At 44.1% G+C, this 20,422-nt stretch overlaps 1 protein-coding gene across 3 annotated transcripts in view; it reads left to right on the top strand.

Moving 5' to 3' along the window:
- Window positions 1-2,933: 2,933 nt before the first annotated feature.
- Window positions 2,934-20,422, top strand: part of Insig2 (insulin induced gene 2) — a 28,046-nt gene continuing 10,557 nt past the window's right edge. Inside the window, exons 1-2 of one of the 3 annotated variants that reach the window (XM_051147273.1) lie at window positions 2,934-3,069; window positions 15,692-16,070. In XM_051147273.1, the coding sequence (XP_051003230.1) occupies window positions 15,827-16,070 (244 nt within the window). In that variant the 5' untranslated portion in view covers window positions 2,934-3,069; window positions 15,692-15,826. Of the gene's footprint in view, window positions 3,070-7,830; window positions 8,097-15,691; window positions 16,071-20,422 lie in introns of those variants that run through there. The other 2 variants (XM_051147274.1, XM_051147275.1) reach the window with 2 other exon arrangements.

Below are 20,422 nucleotides of genomic sequence, written 5' to 3'. Positions count from 1 at the left end.
AGTTGGGTCAAGTTGTCAGCTAAAGCTAAGCATCACCCTTATGGGAGTGTTTCTCAAAGTGCTGTGGTGTGCTGGATGAGAAAGGCTCCTCTGGGTCACATATTTGAACACCTCATCCTTGGGCGGTGGAATTGTTTGAGAAGAATAAGGGGTGCATGGCCTTTTTGGAGGAAGTGTGCCACTGGGAGGGGCCCTTCAAGTTTCAAAAGACTCATGTTATTTAGTCAGCTCTTTCTGCCTCCTGCTTGTGGATCAGGGTGTAAGATCCCAGCTGCTTCTGCCATGACTTTGTTCTGCCATCATGACTCTAATCCTCTGAAACCATAAGCTCAATTAAACACTTTCTTTTAAGAATCGTTGTCGGGAGCCGAGAGACCCTGGCTGAGCTGAGAAGACCCTGGTTGCGTTGAACTCCAGCTGACCCTTTCCAGCCAGCCTATACAGAAAGAACTTATCAAACATTTTGCCTGGCAACGGACAAACCGCAAACATCGTGCTTGGCCCTAGGAGAGGGAACTTGGCCCTGAGAAAAGGAACACTCAGTGTACCGTGGCTTTGTAGCCTTTCACAGGAGTCACGGTACATGAACACCTGACGTGCTGTGGTCTCTGGGAGAGGACCGCGGGGCCACCTGTCCTCTCCCCCCCGCCCATACATTGTCCCAGGGGTTCCTACCCCAGAAGATTCTGTACTCTCCCACTGCTCTCCCTCCTTCCCCCCGCCCTTCCTGAAGCAACACTTTAAAAATCATACACCTGCTTTCAGTAAATGACTCTTGATAAGACCAACCTTTCAAGAGTCGTGTCTCTCTCCCGTCCATTTCTTATTTACAGGCCGCGACCCCCTTTGAGAACCCGAATAACTAAACCCGCAGGACGGGGACAAGTCGTCATGGCCATGGTGTTTTGTCATAGCAGTAGAAAAGTAACGAAGACAGTGAGAGGCCTTTGTAGCTTTTGGGTGGGCAGGACTACAGGCTCAGTATTCCACAATGCCCCAAAGCAAATCTTGAAGTGATGGGATCTTAACAACACAGTAACCTTCATTTATTAGCGTCTCTCGGCCATGGAGAACCAATTTGAACAAGATATTGCCATGTGGTTTCTCTCAAAGTCGGCCTCTAGCTAGGCCAGGCATTTGCCTATATTTCCGTCACTCAGAGGGCCGAGGCAGGGGGATTTTAAGTTTAAGGCCAGCCTGGGTAACCTAGCAAGATCTTCTCAAAAGAACAATGAACCAAATAAGGAAAAGAAGTGTAATTGTCAGATTTTTTTTTTTTTAAAGGGAGTGTAAATTGTCATGTGTTCTAAATAAGGAGCAAATAATAGTTGGGGAGACTATATAAACAAGGGGTTACCAGTGGGGCTGCTGAGAGAGCACGCCACCACAAGCACTGCATTAAAAAGCTTTTATTTAAAAAGAGTCTGGACAATACCTGATAGCTCAATATGTATATTGCACAGCACCATGAAAATGTCTTTCACATTGCTGTGAGTTTAAATTTATATGTGCTTGTTGAAGTGCTCTGAAAGGCTTCCCATATGTTTATGAGCTTAAGCCTAAGAATTTTCTGTCTAAATTTAAAGTTGGAACACTGTAACTACAGTAGACTTAAGTAATACTATGAGCAAAATAGCCTAAATCAAAACTATAGAAGTCATTCATGTAAAAACCTTAGAGGACAGTGGGCAGGCCACTTCCATTGTATCTCTGAATGCCTTGTGTAGCATTCTTCAATATTCAGACATTGTTTAAAACTGGCTAGTATTCTATGGCTATTTATCATCTAATAAATCTGCAGTGTTCCCAGGATCAGCCTGGAAAGTATTACAATACATCATGGGTGATCATGAGTTGACTGTGTTCAGTATCACTGCAGATAGATAATAAGCTCATAACATATTCCAGTATTACAAGGACAGGAGTTTCCCCTTCTCTATCCTTAATATATTTTCTCTAAAAAAAATTCATATGTAGGGGGCTGGAGAGATGGCTCAGAGGTTAAGAGTGCTGACTGCTCTTCCAGAGGTCCTGAGTTCAATTCCAGGAAAGCACATGGTGGCTCACAACTGTCAATAAGATCTGGTGCCCTCTTCTGGCCTGCAGATGTACATGCAGGCAGAGCATTGCACTCATAATAAATAAATAAATCTTTAAAAATAATCATATGTAGCAATGCATATTGTGTAAGTGTGGCTTCAACCACCTACTAACAGCCTGTGATTCCACAGCTTGATCTCTCTCTCTCTCTCTCTCTCTCTCTCTCTCTCTCTCTCTCTCTCTCTCTCTCTCTCCCCCCCCCCCCCTGTGTGTGTGTGTGTGTGTGTGTGTGTGTAGGCCAAGAGATATCCTCAAATGTCATTCATTCTCATGTGCTTTCCACCTTGCTGCTTTTTAGGCAGAGTCTCTCATTGGTGTAGGGCTCTGTAATTCAGCTAGGCTGACTGGCCAGTAAGCCCTAGGCACCCACCTGTCTCTACCTTCCCAGTGTTGAGATTATAAGCACATGCTACCACATCTGGATTTTTACATGAATTCTGGGAATAGAACTTGGGTCTTCATACTTGTGTCAAATGCTGTACCAGTTGAACCATCTTAGGCTCTTGATTTCTAAACATATTTGCTCACTCGAGTTGCAGATTCACATTTCCACTGCTCTAGTGAACATTTCTATCTGAACACTCCAAGTCCTTTGAAGTCATTCAACCCCAGCTCAAATGTCAACTCTTTAGCTAAATCAACAGTGTTGCTCCACTGAACTTCTCTGGCTCAGAACTTGGAAGCCCCTTCCACTTAGTCCTTCGTCACTTTCACATCAGTGGTCAGTTAGCACTGCCAATCCTGCGGCCCTTGCCATTGCCTCAGTGACTGCTTGCGCCATCTCCCAGCTGACACCTGCAATCCTGCCTTCCTACATGCCCTGCCGCTGGTTACCTTCCACGCCAATCTAGATTAAAACAGGGCATGTCTGATCTCAACGGGAGTTCTCACTTTGCTTGTGTCCATTTATGTGAGCTAAACTGGCTTGCTTTACTGACACCTCTGCTGCCCGAGATGAACTTATTGAAGGTAAGTGGCTCTCTCATTTATTTTTGTGTCTCAGTGAGTTTTTAACTGCTTACTGTATGCAAATGTTGACAGAGCAGCTAAGAACACAGGATTTGGAATGCACAGATAGATGTTGAGTTTCTGCTTCCTCTGCTATTAATTGTCCAATGAAGCTAGACAAATTTAGATGAAGCCAGTGCTTCCAAATTCTGCCTGCACTGGGGTTTCTTTAGGAATATATATTATATAAGAACTTTATTGAAAGGGCCTGGGTTGGTCCTTCAACCCAATTAAACTGGAAATGGAGAGTGGGTACAGTTCAGGTCCTAGAAAGATGTCAGACACAACACATGCATAGTACTTTAATCAATTTACAGGTGGTTCTAACATACAGTTAGAGTTGAGGACTACTCAGGTATCTAATTCAAAAGGTTTTGAAGACATGGTTGGCATAAGAGTGAATTGAAGGACCATGGAGAAGGTTTAGTAGTACAGTGCTTGCCAGAGACGTGTGAGGTCTTGAGTCCAATCTGAGTCATCCATAGAAAACCTGGGGATGGCAGCACGTAGCTGTAATCCCAGGGCTGAGGAGGCAGAGACAGGAAGACCCCTGGGGCTTGCTGGTCAGGCAGCCGAATTCATGAGCTTTAGGTTGAGTAAGAGAACTCATCTAAAAAATTAAGGCGGAGTGTAAACGAGGGAGATACCAAGTATCAACCTCACCTCCACACATAAGCACAACTATGCCTATACACACAATCACTAACACACACACACACACGACACACACACACGATATCTGACAAACAACACGGGGCAAGTCATGATGTTAATATACAACCTTAAGTGGTAGCTTTTTTTTTCAGTCCTGCAAGCCAGAAGAGGCCATCAGATCACGTTATAGATGGTTGCCAGCCACCATGTGGTTGCTGGGAATTGAACTCGGGACCTTTAGGAAGAGCAGGTGGTGCTCTTAACCACTGAGCCATCTCTCCAGCCCTTCATCTCTGATTATTATCATCTTCCTTCTTCCCTCCACTCATACACGTGACTCCGCCTTTTCTTCAATTCTGGGAACACACGGAACTTCCAGCTGTTGTATCCTCACAGCTGTTCTTCATCCTGCCCTCCGCAGTTCCCTCACAGTTTTCAACTCACACTTGAAATCACGTCTCTGGGTATCTCCTTTCACTCAAGGTACATCTTTTTAGCGCTTGTGGTTTGAATGTACACCGTCTGCCCCAGGCCTGTGTGTTTGGTCAGTTTCCAGCGGGTGATTGTGTTTAGGAAGTGGAGCCTTGTCAGCGAGATGGCTCAGTGGGTACGGCACGGAACGAAACAATCTCACTGAGTTCGAGCCCAGAACTCACGCAATGGTGGAAGAGAGAACTGGCTCCATAAAGAAAGTGGAGGCCTGCTAGAGAAAGTTGGTCCTTGGGAGTTAGCCTGGAGGCTGTTTAGCTTAATCACATTTCCTGTCCCTTCTCCAAACTGATCAGCAGACTGTGATAGATCGCGGCCTTTCTTGTGATGTAACGTAAAATAAACTGTTTCCCCCGCCGTCAGTCATTTCTTGCCAGGTATTTCATCACAGCAATGGGAGAAAGAACCCAACACTTGCCTCAACTTCTATTACATATGCATTTAACTATTTATTGTGTTTCTCCCACTAGAATGTAAGCAACAAAAAGGTAATTTGTCTATTTACTTTCTTCCTAAGGCCCAGTGCGTGGTGTCTGCTTAGCTGCTCAGCTTGCATTTATATAAGGGACAAATGCACTAATAATAAATGACTCATGCAATAACCTCAAAGAAGCAAATCCCTTTTCAGTTCCCTTAACTATATATATCTGTATTAGTCTGTTTTGCTTTGCCTGCTATAACAAAATACTTGGGACTGGGTCCTTTATAGAGAGAAGATTTTTGCTTAGCTCACAGGGTTGAAAGCTCAAAAATCCAAGACCACTTGGCCATGCTGGCTCAGCCTGGGGACGGCCTTCTACCTATGTGACAACATGGTAGGTAGTATAGAGGGGACATGGGCAAGAGGGCAGGAGCTTGTCAAGAGGCACTATGCTTATTCTTTTTTTTTTTTTTTTTTTTTTTAAATCACAATCTGCTCTCTGGGAATGAATCCACTCACACCAGTCTTTAATCACTCCATTCATGAGAGTGGAGCCCACAGTGCATAATTACTGTTTATTAGGCCCCACCTACCTCTTAAAGGTTCTACTACAGCAGTTGATATCACCATACTGTGGCATATGTCAGCACATAAAGTTGGAGTTAGAGGGGCTAGAACCAAACAAAAGCAGTGTTTCACATTAAAACATGATAAAAGAAAACCTCCAGCTTTGGTGATACAGGCACATGACCCCAGTGATCCCAACACTTAAGAGGCAGAAGCTGAAGGATCTCTGTAAGTTCAAGATCAGCCTGGTTCATATAGTGAGTTTCAGGTCAGCCAGGGCAGACCACAAACAAACAAAATACCGTAAAAGATACGATACTTTCTAGTATTTTGGGGCTCCAGCTACTGACAGAAAAATTTTCTGTATTCTTCGGTTTTAATGTTTGGATACTTTTAATTTGGGTAAGATTTCCAAGCACCAGGTTCTCAGAAACTTAGAATAGGGCTTACTGAAGCACCAGCCCAGAGAGAGTAATTACCATTAGGTCTCATGGTGCCTCCCCTCCAGTGACCTCTGTGGATGTCTGCCTGCATTTAGGTATAGTTTTTTATTCTTCTAGCTTGCCCAATGACCTGCACCACTGAAAGATCAAACAGTGTGCACCATTATTGGGGCAAGGGAACGATAGAACTATCAAATCAGGGATATTTCTAGCACTCAGTGCCAAGACACAATGAGGTTTCAAAAAATCTTCCCCAGCAAGCCAGTGGCACAGAACTAACTTCAAAGTGATCCAAAGTCTATGTGATTTCACCACCCTCTTAGTTCCTATCCTGACATCAGTTTGTTTTGGACTTTAATGTTGCTGTGAAAAAGCAACACCTGGCCAAAGCATTTGAGGGAGGATGGGTTTATTTTGGCTCATGGTTTGGGAGGACACAGGCGGTCACCAGAGGGAAGGCATGGGGGTGTGGGTGGAGGTGAGGTCATACTGAGTATGCAGTGAGGAAACAGAGATGAGTGCAGCTGCTCAGCAAGCTTTCTCCTTTTATTCAGCGTAAGACCCCAGTGCTGCTACTCACACCCAGCTTGCTGCTTCTTTCCTTAAATTTTTTCTAGAAATTCCTTATACATCCATAGGTGCTCCCAGGGTGAGTGCCTTGTCGACAAAGATGGCTAACCATCACCAGGATACTTTTGTTTGTTTGTTTTTTTTTTTTTTACAAAATTCTTCCTCTATGCAGAATAATTTGTCTAGGTCTTTAATTATTACACACACACACACACACACGCACGCACGCACGCACACAAACTGTAGGAATTAAATTTAAAAGCTAGAGAAAAACATTAGAAATACAAAAATGTTTATATTAATACATGCTGTGACTTCTGGTCCAAGTTTAGTTTCTCTTTTATTTTGAAGAAATAAATGTGTTGATAAAAGGGCCAGCAACAGTTAAAAAAAGAAAAGAAAAAATGCAGCTGACCGTTAGTTCAAAATAAAGAAAAAGGCTCTAACCAAATGACACTTTCCTGCTAAAGTAGTTACTTTAGACCCATATTTCCTACAAACCCTTCCTTAAGACCAATGTAATCAGACTACACTCATAATATATTTTTGGCTAAGCCCCCCAAAAGAACATAGAACATCCAAGAAAGGGAGGCAATCAAGACAGACTTTAGTATTGGCTTAAAAAAAAAAAAAACACTCTATAGAGGAATATGGGGGTGGGCTGGGGGCAGGGAATATGATCAAGATACTTTGTATACACGAATGAAAATTTTCTTTTAAAAATGTAATTCCTTGAGGATGGCATACAATGTATTTTCATCATATTTACTTCCTTCTTCCTCCCCAAATCTTCCCTCAGATCCACCCTCCACTTCCCCATTCGAACCCTTGAAATTTTCAAGGAATAAAATAAAACTTCCCTGTACCATTTCTTTTTCATCCAGAACAATAGTTCATCCACACACTCACCAACATCTGTCCACCTTTAATTATTGGTTCCCGTTCTATAAGGAAGGTTTCAGTCGGGCGTGGTGGTACACACCTTCCCGGCCCGCCCCCCCACGTCCCCCCGCCCTAGCACTGGGGAAGCAGAGGCAGGCAAGCTTAGTGAGGCCAACCTGGTCTCCTAGGTGGTTTCAGACCCGCTAAGGCTACACAGTCAGACTCTTGTCTTAAAAGAAGGAAGCTCTTAAATTAAAAGGACAGGATCATTTTGACAGTTAAGTGGTGATACGGTGTTGTGTTGTTCGTTGGTGCAAATCTTTATAGAAGAAAGGAGCTGCTTTCAGTTCGTGTTTAGAAAGGCTGCTGAGGCGGACTCCAGGGCAGAAAGAAGTTGAGGCGAGCATCACAGAGCCCTTGTTTGCAACTGAGGCCCACGCAGAGGGCGGGGTCTCCGGCCGCGCGTACGAGCGCCCGCGCACGGTTTCCCTCACTCCGCCCACTGAGTCGAGGCACCCGTCACAGCCCTCCACTACCCAGTCGGCCAACAGCAGCTGATTCCGCAGCTTCTCGTCCGGGACAAGGTCCACGCCTCCTACCAACCTGGAGTTTCCAGCAAACCGGAAATCCTTTTGCCCCGTCCCAGAAGAGCCGAGGGAGCTCGTAGAGCTGCTACCGGAAGCTCCTCTGCCCTTACCTTTAGTGGGTGGGGCGCCCCGGCCGCGCAGGCGCAGTGCGGCTCAGGCGGAGCTGTGGGAGGGGTGTAGGGCCGGGGGCAGGTCCCCGAAGATGGCGGAGGCGGGGATGAACTGGGGGTCTCCCGGCGGAGCGCAGGTGAGCTTATTTTAGAGGGGGACGGCTCGAGGAATGCCGTGGCTTTCGGGAAGAGGAGCTGATTATGCTTTAACGTTGCAGGCTGAGTATCCTGGTGGCAGGTGTTGGGGGCGATCCTGGACCCGCAGGTAGGGCCTGCTGGGCGAGGGGTCCCGGCTTTACCCGGACAGAGGTCAGGGGGATCTAGAAGGGGGACGGCGGGTTCGGGGACAGACCGTAGGCGTTGCCGAGGTCCCCTGGGCTGTGGAAGACTGTCAGAGTGGGAGAAGGCTGGAGGACGGCGGGAAGGGCGAACCTGGAGGTCTGTTTGGGGACAGAGATGGGCCAGCTGTCTAGCGTACACCTGACAGGTCTTGGGTGGCTTGAAAACTGGGAGAAAGACTCAGGCTTGTATTGGAGATGGCTCGAAATTAGGTATACGATCCTAGTAAGTTTAGAATCTACCGATATAAAAGGACTTTGAGTTGAAGAGTAGGGATTTGGGATCGGAAGTGAATACCTTTTAGGTATGTTATCAGTGGGTGCTGCCAAAAAGCGCTCTTGTCTGGGCCTAGAGGTCTGTTGGTGATAGTAGTTGGCGTTTTTGTTTTGTTTTTTTTAAAAGGTCGTTGGGGGGAGGGGGAGGGAGGGATGAGCTGTCCGGTAAAGGAAAACAGTGCTTTGCTGAGGATGGAGCTAGGGACATGAAAGGTGTTAAAACTTAAGTGAAAACACCCCATGTCCAGTTAATGTTAGGAAAAGTTGTTCAAGGGTGGTATTATCTGTGTAGTTGAGGGAAATAGGCCCTAAAGAGCTTTCTGTTTTGTCGGCTCAAGAGGAAATTCTTGGAGAAAAAGCAGATAGGCTTGACAGTTGGGCCACTGAAGCTGGCTAGCATCTGTATCACCGGGAAGCTGACCGTGGCAATGAAAAACAGGCTCCAGTTCTGGTTACTAAAAACAAACAAAAACAAAAAAACAAAAGAAGAAGAAGAAGAAGAAGAAGAAGAAGAGAAGAAGAAGAAGGCTTCCCTGGCATTTTTTTTCCAGTTTTGGGGTTTTGCCCTGATAGTGAACCTCTGAATGAAAATCAATAAAGGGGTGCCCCCTACTAATCAAGGTCCTGTAGGGAAAACCAGTGAGCTGAAGTTCTTGTTTTCTTCCTCCATGCTTTTTTCCCCTCCTTTCTGGATTTGTAATCAGTGGTTTTATTTGTTTTCATAGCAGTCAGCTCACATCTCTTATGAAATGGCCAGTCTGTGAAAGTTTGTATTTGGCAACAAGCCTGATACTTTTTAAATTGATAATTGTGTTTGTAGACCAGGACACTGAGAAGGAGAAGATAATGTGCAACTCAGTGAAAACAGTGTCTTCATTATTGCTAGAAAATTATCACCAAACAGAAGAGTAACATTTTAAAGGACTAAGGACACTGTTTAAAGCAGTGAGTTCTGTGACTTTTGCTGGCTTAAATATTTTCTATTTGGGGGTTTTAATGTAGAGAGAAAAGAGTTTCAGTCTACCCAGGGTATACATTTTTCTTCTTAGAGTTTGAGTGCACCTAGTTTGGGATTCATATCTAGTGCTTGTATTTAAGGAGGGTTAAACCTGTCATTGAGTTGTGTTTTTGTAATGCTGACACTTACTCTGTTTTGTGGATGCCATTCTAATGAGCACAGCATGTGCTGGGGAAAAAATGGGCAGTAGTAATTTAACTTTATTATTTGGTGATGTATCTGATTCAGTCCCTGAAGAGACATTTGTCTGAGAACGCAAACTCACCTATTTGGACACTAATCACTGAAAAATGAATAATCTTGTTTGCTTGCAATTCTTAAAAGCAAATGGTTCTTAAGTTACTAGATTCCAGCCAGCTGTGGTGATGCATGCCAGAAATCCCAGGGTTTGGAAGCTGGAGGCCGGAGGAATTAGAAATTCAAGGTTATCTTTGGCTACATATTGGGTTTGAGGTCAGCCTGGGCTAATAAGACATAGGCAAAAATAAAATTTTACAAAGCCTAGATTTCAGCTACTTCATATGTTACAATATTTCGCTTCTGTATTGTTTGTCAAATGCTTATTACCCGTAAGTTGTTTTGATGGTCAACATAAACTTTGATTTACTTGTAAAATGTGTACAGTTACCTAGGCCAGTCTTTTGTCTAAAAGTAATGATATGAATCCATTAACATGAAGTCACATGGGGTAATATTTTTCCAGCTTTGCTGATTTGTCACTGATCTGGTGAAACTATGTGAACTGTTCCTGTTTGTTTGTTTGTTTGTTTGTTTTGGTGTGTGTGTTTATTCTTGTACTTTATGGAAGTTTGTAGATCAGGGCTCAAGGTAGAATATTGCTATATCCTCCTGTAAAGTTTTCTCTTAAATTGTAGAAAGCATTGTTTTGAAGTTAATAGTTTGTGAATAGGACTTTAAAAATAGTTTCCTGTCTGGCACCTAAGTTGTTAGTGTGGTGTTTGTGGAGGGAAGTGAAAAGAACTCTGTTCATGAAAGCCAAGTGGCTGTCCCAAATGCGGCTACCTGGCAACCACTTGGCCATCTTGGGATGTTAAGCCATGTTTGGTGGCTCAGGTCTGTAAGCCGCACACTTTGGAAGACAAGGAAGGAGAAGCAAGAGATTTGAGGCCAGCCTTGGCTACACAGTAAAATCCTGTTTCAAACAACAAAAGAAACCTACATGTTAACCTATCTGATTTTGTACAATGGGAATTAAAAACGCCTGCCTATTTATTACCATTGACTCTTTAGGAGCCATGGCGGTATTATACTTAAAAAATTTTATGATCTAAATTTTTCAATAAAGATTTTAAAAATGGAGAATCAAATTTCCTTTTAATATAAAAATAATACTTAAAAACACAGTTATATTTGTTTTAATAGCTAGAGACTTTAAAATGAATTATGCTATGTTTGTTTCCAGAGCCTTCAAACTGTCCCACCCTCCTAGTTAACACTGAGAGTATAAGCTTGCTTTTATACCTTTATTTTAAATTTTTAAAAACTTTACTATTGCTGTTATCATCAGTGAGTATGTGGGAGAGGGTTACATGGGACAGCACACGTGTGGAAGTCAGAGGCCAACTTTGAGAATTTGACTCCTTCCTACCGTGGGATGCCAGGATCTGACTCAGGTTGTCAGGCTTGCAAAGCAAGCTCCTTTACCCTTGGAGCCATCTCAGCAGCCCATAAAACACAGGTTTCCTTTAAAAGGAGCTTTACTGTTGTCTAGGAGGTAGTGAATACCTTTCTGGAATTCCCTATCTGTTGGACCAGCCTGATGATTGTACGTGTTTATTTGTAACTGTGGTAAGAGATCCAGAAATGACTCCCCCCTTCCCAGATCCAGCGACTGCACTGTTTTCTCCCGCTAGCTTTGAACTTACTGTGTAGCTGAGAACAGCCTTGAATTCCAGATCTTTCCACCTCCACCTCCCAAGTGCTGGGATTGTATCCCTGCTCCACTGACCCCAGCTAAAGTAATTCTTTCCTGATCTCGTCAATTCACCTGAAGACTGTGTGTGACGCTATCCGGGTGAGGGAGAGAGCTCTTAGGTTGACTGTGCTCCCCCTGCCCTTCCTCCCCTTCTTCCTCTCCCTCCTCCACATTCTCCTCTTCCTTCTTTTTGTTTTGCTTTGAGACAGGGTCTCAGGCTGGTTTGAAATTCACTGTGTAGCCCAAGCTGACCTAGAATTTGGGGGGGCTTCTGATCTATAGTTGTGGGTGACCACGCCAGGCTTGATGGCTCATTGTTGACTTTGGATCCTCGAGGATTTTGAGTACGTGTGTAAACTCTGAAAAAAATGCACACATACACACTTTTGTTTTTACTTTGCATGAAGCTCAAATACACCCTGGAATAGATGGTCTCCTGGCTTCCTCCCAGTCCTTAAATTTTAGGACATCATTGGTGGTGAAGTATTGTAGCCTTTATTTTAGGACATTGGTGGTGAAGTATTGTAGCCTTTATTTTAGGACATTGGTGGTGAAGTATTGTAGCCTTTATTTTAGGACATTGGTGGTGAAGTATTGTAGCCTTTATTTTATTTTTCTTCCTGGTAATTATATATCTTTGTGCTATGATGATATAACCACAGTTAGTCTTTTGGTTCTGCTTCAAATAAACATGAAACAAATGGTGTGTTATTTTTAAAGAAAATTTGTGGGGGTGAAGTAGGAAACTGAAGAAGGCTGCCAGGAAAGGTTGAATAAACAGCAGTGGGAGAAAACACAAATAAACCGCTCAGAATGTCCTCAGTAGACGAATGAGGAAAACAGTCTCCAGCAATCAGCAGCCCCATTGGAGTCAGAACCTCCCTCAGGGCGTTTGGAAATACTGTGGGTACAATTTTGGGTATCACGAGTCGGGAGGCCTGCATTTAGTGGGCAGGAGCCAGGGGTGCTCGGAACAGTTTCCACCCAGCGAGGGACCCTCCAACCTAAGCACCAAGGCGTCTCTGGCGGATTCTGGCCACTTATCTCTGGAGTTGGATGGGATTTGTGAATTACAGTTATTTGTCCTTCTAAAAATACTGTCGAACTGAAGATATATTGTTGTTAATTCCTCCTTGGGAAAAAAAAATCACAGACTCTGTTGCTTATGCTCTGTGGAGGGGTAGGGTGGCTGTGGCTGTGGTTGCTTGGGGTCTAGGAAGCAGAGTTCACTGTTGGTCTTATGCAGTGTGTAAGGAAGCCACCTCAGGTATTTCATTTGTCTGCTTGTTGCTAATTTATACTTTTTAAAAAATATTTATTTATTTATTTATTTATTATGTATACAGTGTTCTGCCTGCATGTACACCTGCAGCCAGAAGAGGGCATCAGATCACATTACAGATGGTTGTGAACCACATGAATTGAACTCAGGACCTTTGGAAGAGCAGGCAGCGCTCTTAACCACTGAGCCATCTCTCCAGCCCCGCTATTTTATACTTGAAAGCATCCTTTTCTCTCCAGCCCTGCTATTTTATACTTGAAAGCATCCTTTTCACCTTGGTGTAGTATATTTTTATTTTTATTTTTATTTCCTAAGGCTGGGGAGATGGTTCAGTGAGTAAAGACCCTAGGGTTGGTCCTCAGCACTGTACAACCCTCAGCTCTAGGAGTAGGAGGTACATTTTAGAAGGGGTTGGTGGAGGCAGGAGGATCAGAAATCTAAGACCAACCTTTGCCAGCCAGTGCTCCCTGAGACCTTGTCTTAAAAAAAGAAAATCCTGTTGTTTAAGTGTTCATTAAATGAGATAGAAAATTTTGGTTTTTATATGTTATAATGGCTATTTTTTTTTAAGTTTCTTATTACCCTTATTTATTGTGTGTCTCTGTGTGTACTTATACATGTGGGCATGCACCACAACATATGTGTAGAGCCGAGAGTACAACGCACAGGAGTTGGTTCGTTCTGTCTACCATGTGGGTCCTGGGAATTAAACTCATCAGCAAGCCTTTACTTACTGAGCCATCTTGCTGGATCCTTAATGGCTATGGACCACATTTGTGTAATATATATATGTATGTATGTATGTGTGTATATATATATATATATATATATACATATATACAATATATATATATATTGAGTTTTGTTCCAAAATTTGTGTATGAGGTAGTTTGAAAATTAGAAACTTAAAGGCAGCATATTTTAAGCAATTAGGGTCTAGATTTTCCTTTCCAGGGACTGCTGAGCCCCAGAGAGTTACTCCCAGAAGAATGAGCCTGGCTTAAACTACGTGGAGCAACTACTCCTGTGGGCTAAGCAGGAAGCTTGCTGCGCGGAGAGATGCAGTGGAGATCTAATGGTGAACAAGACCAGCATAAAAAGTTTATAACCCATAAACCATCTCTACAGATAATTAAAGGCAGCTATTAGAAGTCCTGTCCGTGGGAGATGACTCAGCCGGTAAAGCTAAGCTTGTGTTAATGTCTGACAACCCCAGTTTGATGCCCCAGGATCCACATGATTGAAGAGGAACACTGATTCCCTCAGATTGCCCTCTGACCTCCACACGTGCACAGTGGCGAGCCTGCCCACTCCCATGTCCATATAACATGACTTTCATTCAAATGCAGTGCTTCAGCAGTCACAAGACATACCACTTAAGTACCGACTTACAGAAGTGCCCGAGTAAGTTGTGTAGTAGTGTAGTTGAGTAAGACAAAAGTAATTGATAAGAAGCTTACTTAGAGTGCTCACATTTCAAAACTGTTAGCGTTCATTGAGAACAAGGTACAGGGCAGTGTGAGAAGCTTAGCCTCATGGTGAGAGCAAGGGAGCTGGACGGTGGATTTGGTTCAAGCTGTGCTTGACCTTTCTTCGCTTACCTCGCTTGAAATTAATTACACTTAGCTCCTGAGGTTGTTGTTATTATTAGTGTTAGTTTTTGAGACAGTATCACTGTACAGCCCAGGCTGGTCTTGAATTCAGTATATTTCTGCCTAGAGCTCCTAAGCACTGGGATCATAGATACGCGGCACCACACCGGCCTCTTAGGGGTATGGTGAGGATTAAATGAGCGCCTGTGTCGGGTGCTTGGAAAAGTGCAAGTGTGTTGTTTATCTTTAACACACACAAAGGATCCCTGCGTTAGCTGATTAACTTGTGCTATTGTAAGGAGATACTGAAAGCAGGCTAACTTTGTAAAGAAAACAAGTTTATTTTACTCACCACTCTGGACTAGCTAGCATCAGTTGTGCTCTGATAAAGACCTCAGTGGGTGGCATGAGTGTAGTTGAGAGGGTAAGATCACATTACCAGATAGGGAGCAAAGGGACAGGAGGCCCACTGTCTCTCCTAGGACAGTGTCCCCCAAGTAGCCTAAAAATATTCTTTTGGTGTATCTCCTCCCTTTTAAAAGATGTCTTATAGCCCAGGATGGCCTCCAGCTCTCCATGTAGTTGAGAGTGACCTCGGATTCTTGATTCTCATTATAAGCATGTGCCAACCCCCCACTTACCCAACCTTCACCTCTTAACGATCTCATCTCCAACATCACCATCACCACAGTGAGCATAAACTAACAACACAGCAGTCTCTTGGGAGACACCAGCTAGGTCCTAGCAGCACTGACCCTCAGAAGGTTGTCACTGGACAGTGCTGCCCAGTATTATTCTTCTGCTTCCTCTACTTCGTCATAGTGCATGCCAGAGGCAGACACTGGGTGTCTTCTTTAATCCTTCTCCATTGTGGTTTTGAGGCAGAGCGAGACCAGCCAGTAAGCTCTAGGGATCCTCCTGTCTCCCCGTGCCCACCACTGGCATCTCAGGAGCTCGTGCCCACACCTGGCTTTTTAGGTAGGTGCTGGAGTCAGACTTAGGTCCTCGTGCTTGGGTTGTAAGTGCTTTGCTAACAGACTCTACTGTTGCGGTGTCTCTCTTTTAAAGATGTATTTGTTTTTGTTTGATGTTTAAGAGTGTTTTGCCTACATGTATTTATGTGTACCACATGCATGCCTGGTGCCCACAGAGCCCAGAAGATGGCATTGACTCCTTTGGAACTGGGACTACAGGCATCTGTGAGCGTAGCCAGCTCTCTAGCTCTATGGCTGAGATCTTTAAGACACCTGTTCTGTCCTAGTAAATACACATGTAGCGTATTTTTAACATGCGTATAAAGGCTCTCTTAAAGGACTTTCTTAATTTAGTAAATACTTTAAATAAATTAGTACTAAAGTGTGAAACTGGGTGCAACCACGTATCAGACCCTGCTGATTCGCTGCTTTTATCTCTTGTAGGATTTCTGGTAGGTCCCACGTTCAGGCAAGATGCGGCACCATTGAAACACTGGTCTGCTCCAATTCACAGTTCACCGTTTCCACTGGGAAGCCTTATCCTATTTGTTGGCTTAGGCCTCCTGAACTTATGAAACCATGGCGGAAGGAGAGACAGAGTCACCTCGGCCTAAAAAGTGTGGCCCTTACATTTCCTCTGTCACCAGCCAGAGCGTGAACGTGGTGATCCGTGGGGTAGTACTGTTCTTCATTGGAGTGTTCCTTGCGCTAGTATTGAACTTGCTTCAGATTCAGAGAAACGTGACACTTTTCCCACCTGATGTGATCACGAGCATCTTTTCGTCTGCATGGTGGGTACCACCGTGCTGTGGCACAGCCTCAGGTATGTGTAAGGCATTTCTGTGTGGCTTACAATCGAATAGGGTGTTGCCTAAGTAACAAACGTGTACTTGGTGGGGAGGAGAGTGGTTTGTACATGTGTGGGTTTGCATGGACATATGTGTGCCTGCATGTTGGGGCCAGAGGTGAGTGTCGGGTGTCTTCCTCAGTTATTCTCTAAACTGTTTTGAGACAGTCTCTCTCTAAACCTGGATACCATCAGTTAGGTTGACTAGCTGGCCCCTGGGCTCCAGGGATCTGCCTGTCTTCCCCTCTAGCACGGGGATTACAGGCGTGTGTCCCCACAGTGACTTTTCACTAGGGACTGAGGATCACAGCTGGGTGAGACTTGGTGACTTTTCTCCTTCAGTTGCCTGCTTAGCACCTTTCAGTACCATGAAAGCTAGCCAGCATGGAGAAAGCTCTTCTGTTAATACCAGCTTGATTTCTCTGTGGCTTGTGACCAAAGAGTGTGGTGTCTTCATCAGGAGGATCCAAGCAAACTTAGCGAGGCTGGTGTTGTCATGGACTCCCTTCTTTATATGTGCGGTGCGCCAGAGCTGGAATCTGAGAGGCACCAGGGAGCCTTTATGAAGGATCTCTTCTTATTGTCTTGTTGTATTTGAGACAATAAATAACACATCCCATGCTGGCCTCAAACACACTCTAGGTAAGACTGGCGTTGAGCTACTGATTATCCGCCTTTCATTTTCTGGGTGCTGGGATTGTAGGTTTAGCATTACCAGCTTTAAAGAATAAATGTTTTAAAAGACAATTGTTGTATTGTATGTAAAAGAAATAGAGAGATTATCTCAAAAGTCACAAGTAGGCAAGCCTATAAAAGTCATTTGAAGGGTCCTCTCAAGCCATCCCTTGCCTCTTTCCTGGAGAGGTTCTGCCCTGCCCCTTTCCCACCCTTCCGTTGGTGTCCTGCCCTCAGCACCCTTTTCTGCCTTCAGTTTTGCCCTTCTTCTCTTCCCCATATGCTGTTGAGCAGTTTGGGATGTAAGGATGATTATCTTGGATACAGAATGTGTCGACGTGTTTTTTTCTCATTCTTTACCATACTCAGGGTTCAAGCCTTTTTGTGGCATACTTTTGGGCACGTTTATGATACTCTGTAGATCCTGAGCCTGCCTTTATGCTCAAGCCTTACAGTTTCCTCCTGATGCTGTTTGTCTCTGGTTGTGCCTTGTTCCTTCAGCGGCCCCCCCCCCACCTTTATTAAGAGAACTGTTTCCATGTTTCTGCCTGCACAGTAGTAACCTCTGTGGAAGTTTTCCAGAAAGCCCAACACCTTATGTCTCCTCACATACATAAGGCTCCCTCAGTAACCTGTCAGTACTTATGCGGCACTCGGTAATGTTTGTCACTTTGCCATGAAAACACATCCTCTGGTTTATTAATGTGTACATTTCTGTGCCTGTGTGTGTGTGTGTGTATGTGTGTGTGTCCCCCAAAGCACAACTTCAGTTGTACTTCTCAAATGCCACCTATCTTGTATTTGTTGTTGTTGTTTTCTTTTTGGGACAGTCTGTCTGGCATGGAACTCACCAAGTAGGGTAGGTAGCACACCCCGGGATCTGCCTGTCTCTGCTTCTCAGTGCAGGGGCCACAAGTGTACACCACTATGTCTTGGGTGTGTGAAGTGTGACTGTGAGTATGTGTCTGTATGTATGTATGAGTGTGCACATGTGTGTCTGAGTAGGAGTGACTGTGTGTGTGTGTGTGTGTGTGTGTGTGTGTGTGTGTGTGTGTGTGTGTGATTCTGGAGATCAGACTCAGGTCCTTGGGCTTACTCAGCACTTTACCATCTCTGCCATCTCTCCAGCCCTCTTTTCCCTCTTTAAATCTCTAGCAAATACCAAGAGTCAGAGGCACAGAGGGCTTAAGTATTTGCTGAATGGAAACGTGCCTGCCTCTGTTGTAGTCTCCCGTGGAAGTGTGTCTTGCTGAGTGGTGTGGTTTTCTTCAGCCCTCCCTTGTTGCTAGATGTCTAATTTAACTGTGTTCCTTTTCCTGCCTCGCTGCACTGAGTACACCACCCAGAGAGAGTGACGGCTTACTACCACAAGCTCCTTTTGTCTTTGGTCTTGGCAGACTGTTACTGGGAATCACTTAAAGATATGAGAAGACATGTGATTTTACATCAGAGAGCTATCTGATTAAGCAGGACTGTATTTGCATATGATTTTACACAGCATGGTTTTAAGTCTCTTGTTTAAGAAAAAAAAAAAAATGCAGAGAAGAGAAGAGGAAGCCCAGACATCCTCCACTGAGCTCTCAGCCAGCGGAGCCTCACTGCGCTATGTGTATTCCTATCAGACTCTCCATGCCTTTATTTAAGGGAAGAAAGAGAGACATTTAATGAGAAGTGACAAGCTTCCCCAAATTCTCCCTCTCAGTGAGCAGCTGAGCACCGTGCATGCTCAACGGATTCGGTCTTTCTCTTGGCAAATCCCAAGGTTGGCAGCATGGCCGTTTAAATTCCTTCTTTGTTTTTTCACTTTCTCTTCTCAGTTGTCTCTCACTTGCATAGAAACATAGTCAGTTTTACTTATTTATACCTTTGCAGTACATGTCAGCATCTCTATGTGATAATTCTTTACCTATGGCACCAGCTGCTGAGCAAAATTGACTTGGAATGCCTGTTCTGGTTGAATTTTCACTCCACCACAGGCAAACAGGAGAAAGATGCAGGAGTCTGAGGATAAATTAACTGATGTATAGGTGGATGATAGATAGTAGATGGATTCATGATAAATGATAGATCTGCCTATAGGTGTCTATCATAAGTAGGCAAATGCAGTATTGGTATGCATCTGTGTGCATCTGTATGCATCTGTATGCATCTGTATGCATCTGTATGCATCTGTGTGCATCTGTATGCATCTGTATGCATCTGTATGCATCTGTATGCATCTGTATGCATCTGTGTGCATCTGTGTGCATCTGTGTGCATCTGTGTGCATCTGTATGCATCTGTATGCATCTGTATGCATCTGTGTGCATCTGTGTGCATCTGTATGTATCTGTATGCATCTGTGTGCATCTGTATGCATCTGTATGCATCTGTGTGCATCTGTATGCATCTGTATGCATCTGTATGTATATGTATGCATCTGTGTGCATCTGTATGCATCTGTATGCATCTGTATGCATCTGTGTGCATCTGTATGCATCTGTGTGCATCTGTGTGCATCTGTATGCATCTGTATGCATCTGTATGCATCTGTATGTATATGTATGCATCTGTATGCATCTGTATGCATCTGTATGCATCTGTATGCATCTGTATGTATATGTATATATATGCAGAGGACGGGAGAGTGACAGGCGAGCTGTTTTGTGACACCCCTTGAGGAAAAAGTATCATTTAGACATGTTTCAATTATTAGGCATGCTTGTCATTTTAATCATGTAGAAATTTAGAGATGTTGTCACTTAATCCAATGGGATTTTTCAGTAGTGTGTTTTAAACAAGACCATACGTGGGTTTTCTCTGTGTGTGTGCCAGTGTATGTTCCTGTCTGTATGCAGAGGCCAACGATGCCCTCAGCTGTCACTCCTCAGATGCAGTCCACCTTAGGTTTTCTTGTTTTGGTTTGTACTTAATTCCTTAGGCTTGTGAGGCAAGCGCTCAGCACACAGCCATTCCCCAGGCCCTGAAACCTACATTTTCTAGCAGCCAGTGGAGCTCTGCATTGCAGCGTTTTGTCACTGGCTCAGGATTGTGTGTGAACCGTCTATACTCACCCAAAGCTGAGGTGAAAAGAGCACAGAGCTCCAGTCTTGTTTCTAGGCTGTCTCTTTCCCAGGCTGTTCCGTTGCTCTACGTGCCTGTGGCTGTTAATACTAACTGGGTTACACTTTTCTTTTTCTTTTTTACCCTTTTAATTTTAGGTTTAAAACTTTAAAGAGAGTGTAATTGTGTGGAGGCATGGTACAACAGTTAGGAGTGTTTACTCTTCTTTCTGAGTTTGGTTCCCAGCACCCATGTTGGTAGCTTATCAACTCCTGTAACTCAGGGGATCCTATGTCTTCTAGCCTTCATGGGCACACAAATGCACATGTACATACTAGCAGGCACCCATGCATACACAGACACCTTTACCTTTTAAAAATCTTTAGCACATACATACATACATACATTTTTCTCGTGGGCTTGGGAGATAGGTCAGTGGGTGAAGTGCTTGCCTTGTGAGCATAAGGACTTTGGGTTGACCCCTCAGAACTCACACTCAATACAGAAAAGAAAGAGAAGAAAGAAAAAGGCCTGGCTTGGTGCTTCATGCTTGTAATCCAATGCAGGTGGGTCTCCGGGGCTTGGCGGGGCCTTGTTGGGCAGCCAGCCTA

Source organism: Acomys russatus, chromosome 6 (genome assembly GCF_903995435.1).
Source record: "Acomys russatus chromosome 6, mAcoRus1.1, whole genome shotgun sequence".
NCBI lineage: Eukaryota > Metazoa > Chordata > Mammalia > Rodentia > Muridae > Acomys > Acomys russatus.
The sequence above is the reverse complement of the archived record's forward strand: the minus strand, read 5'-3'. Positions and strand labels throughout refer to the sequence as shown.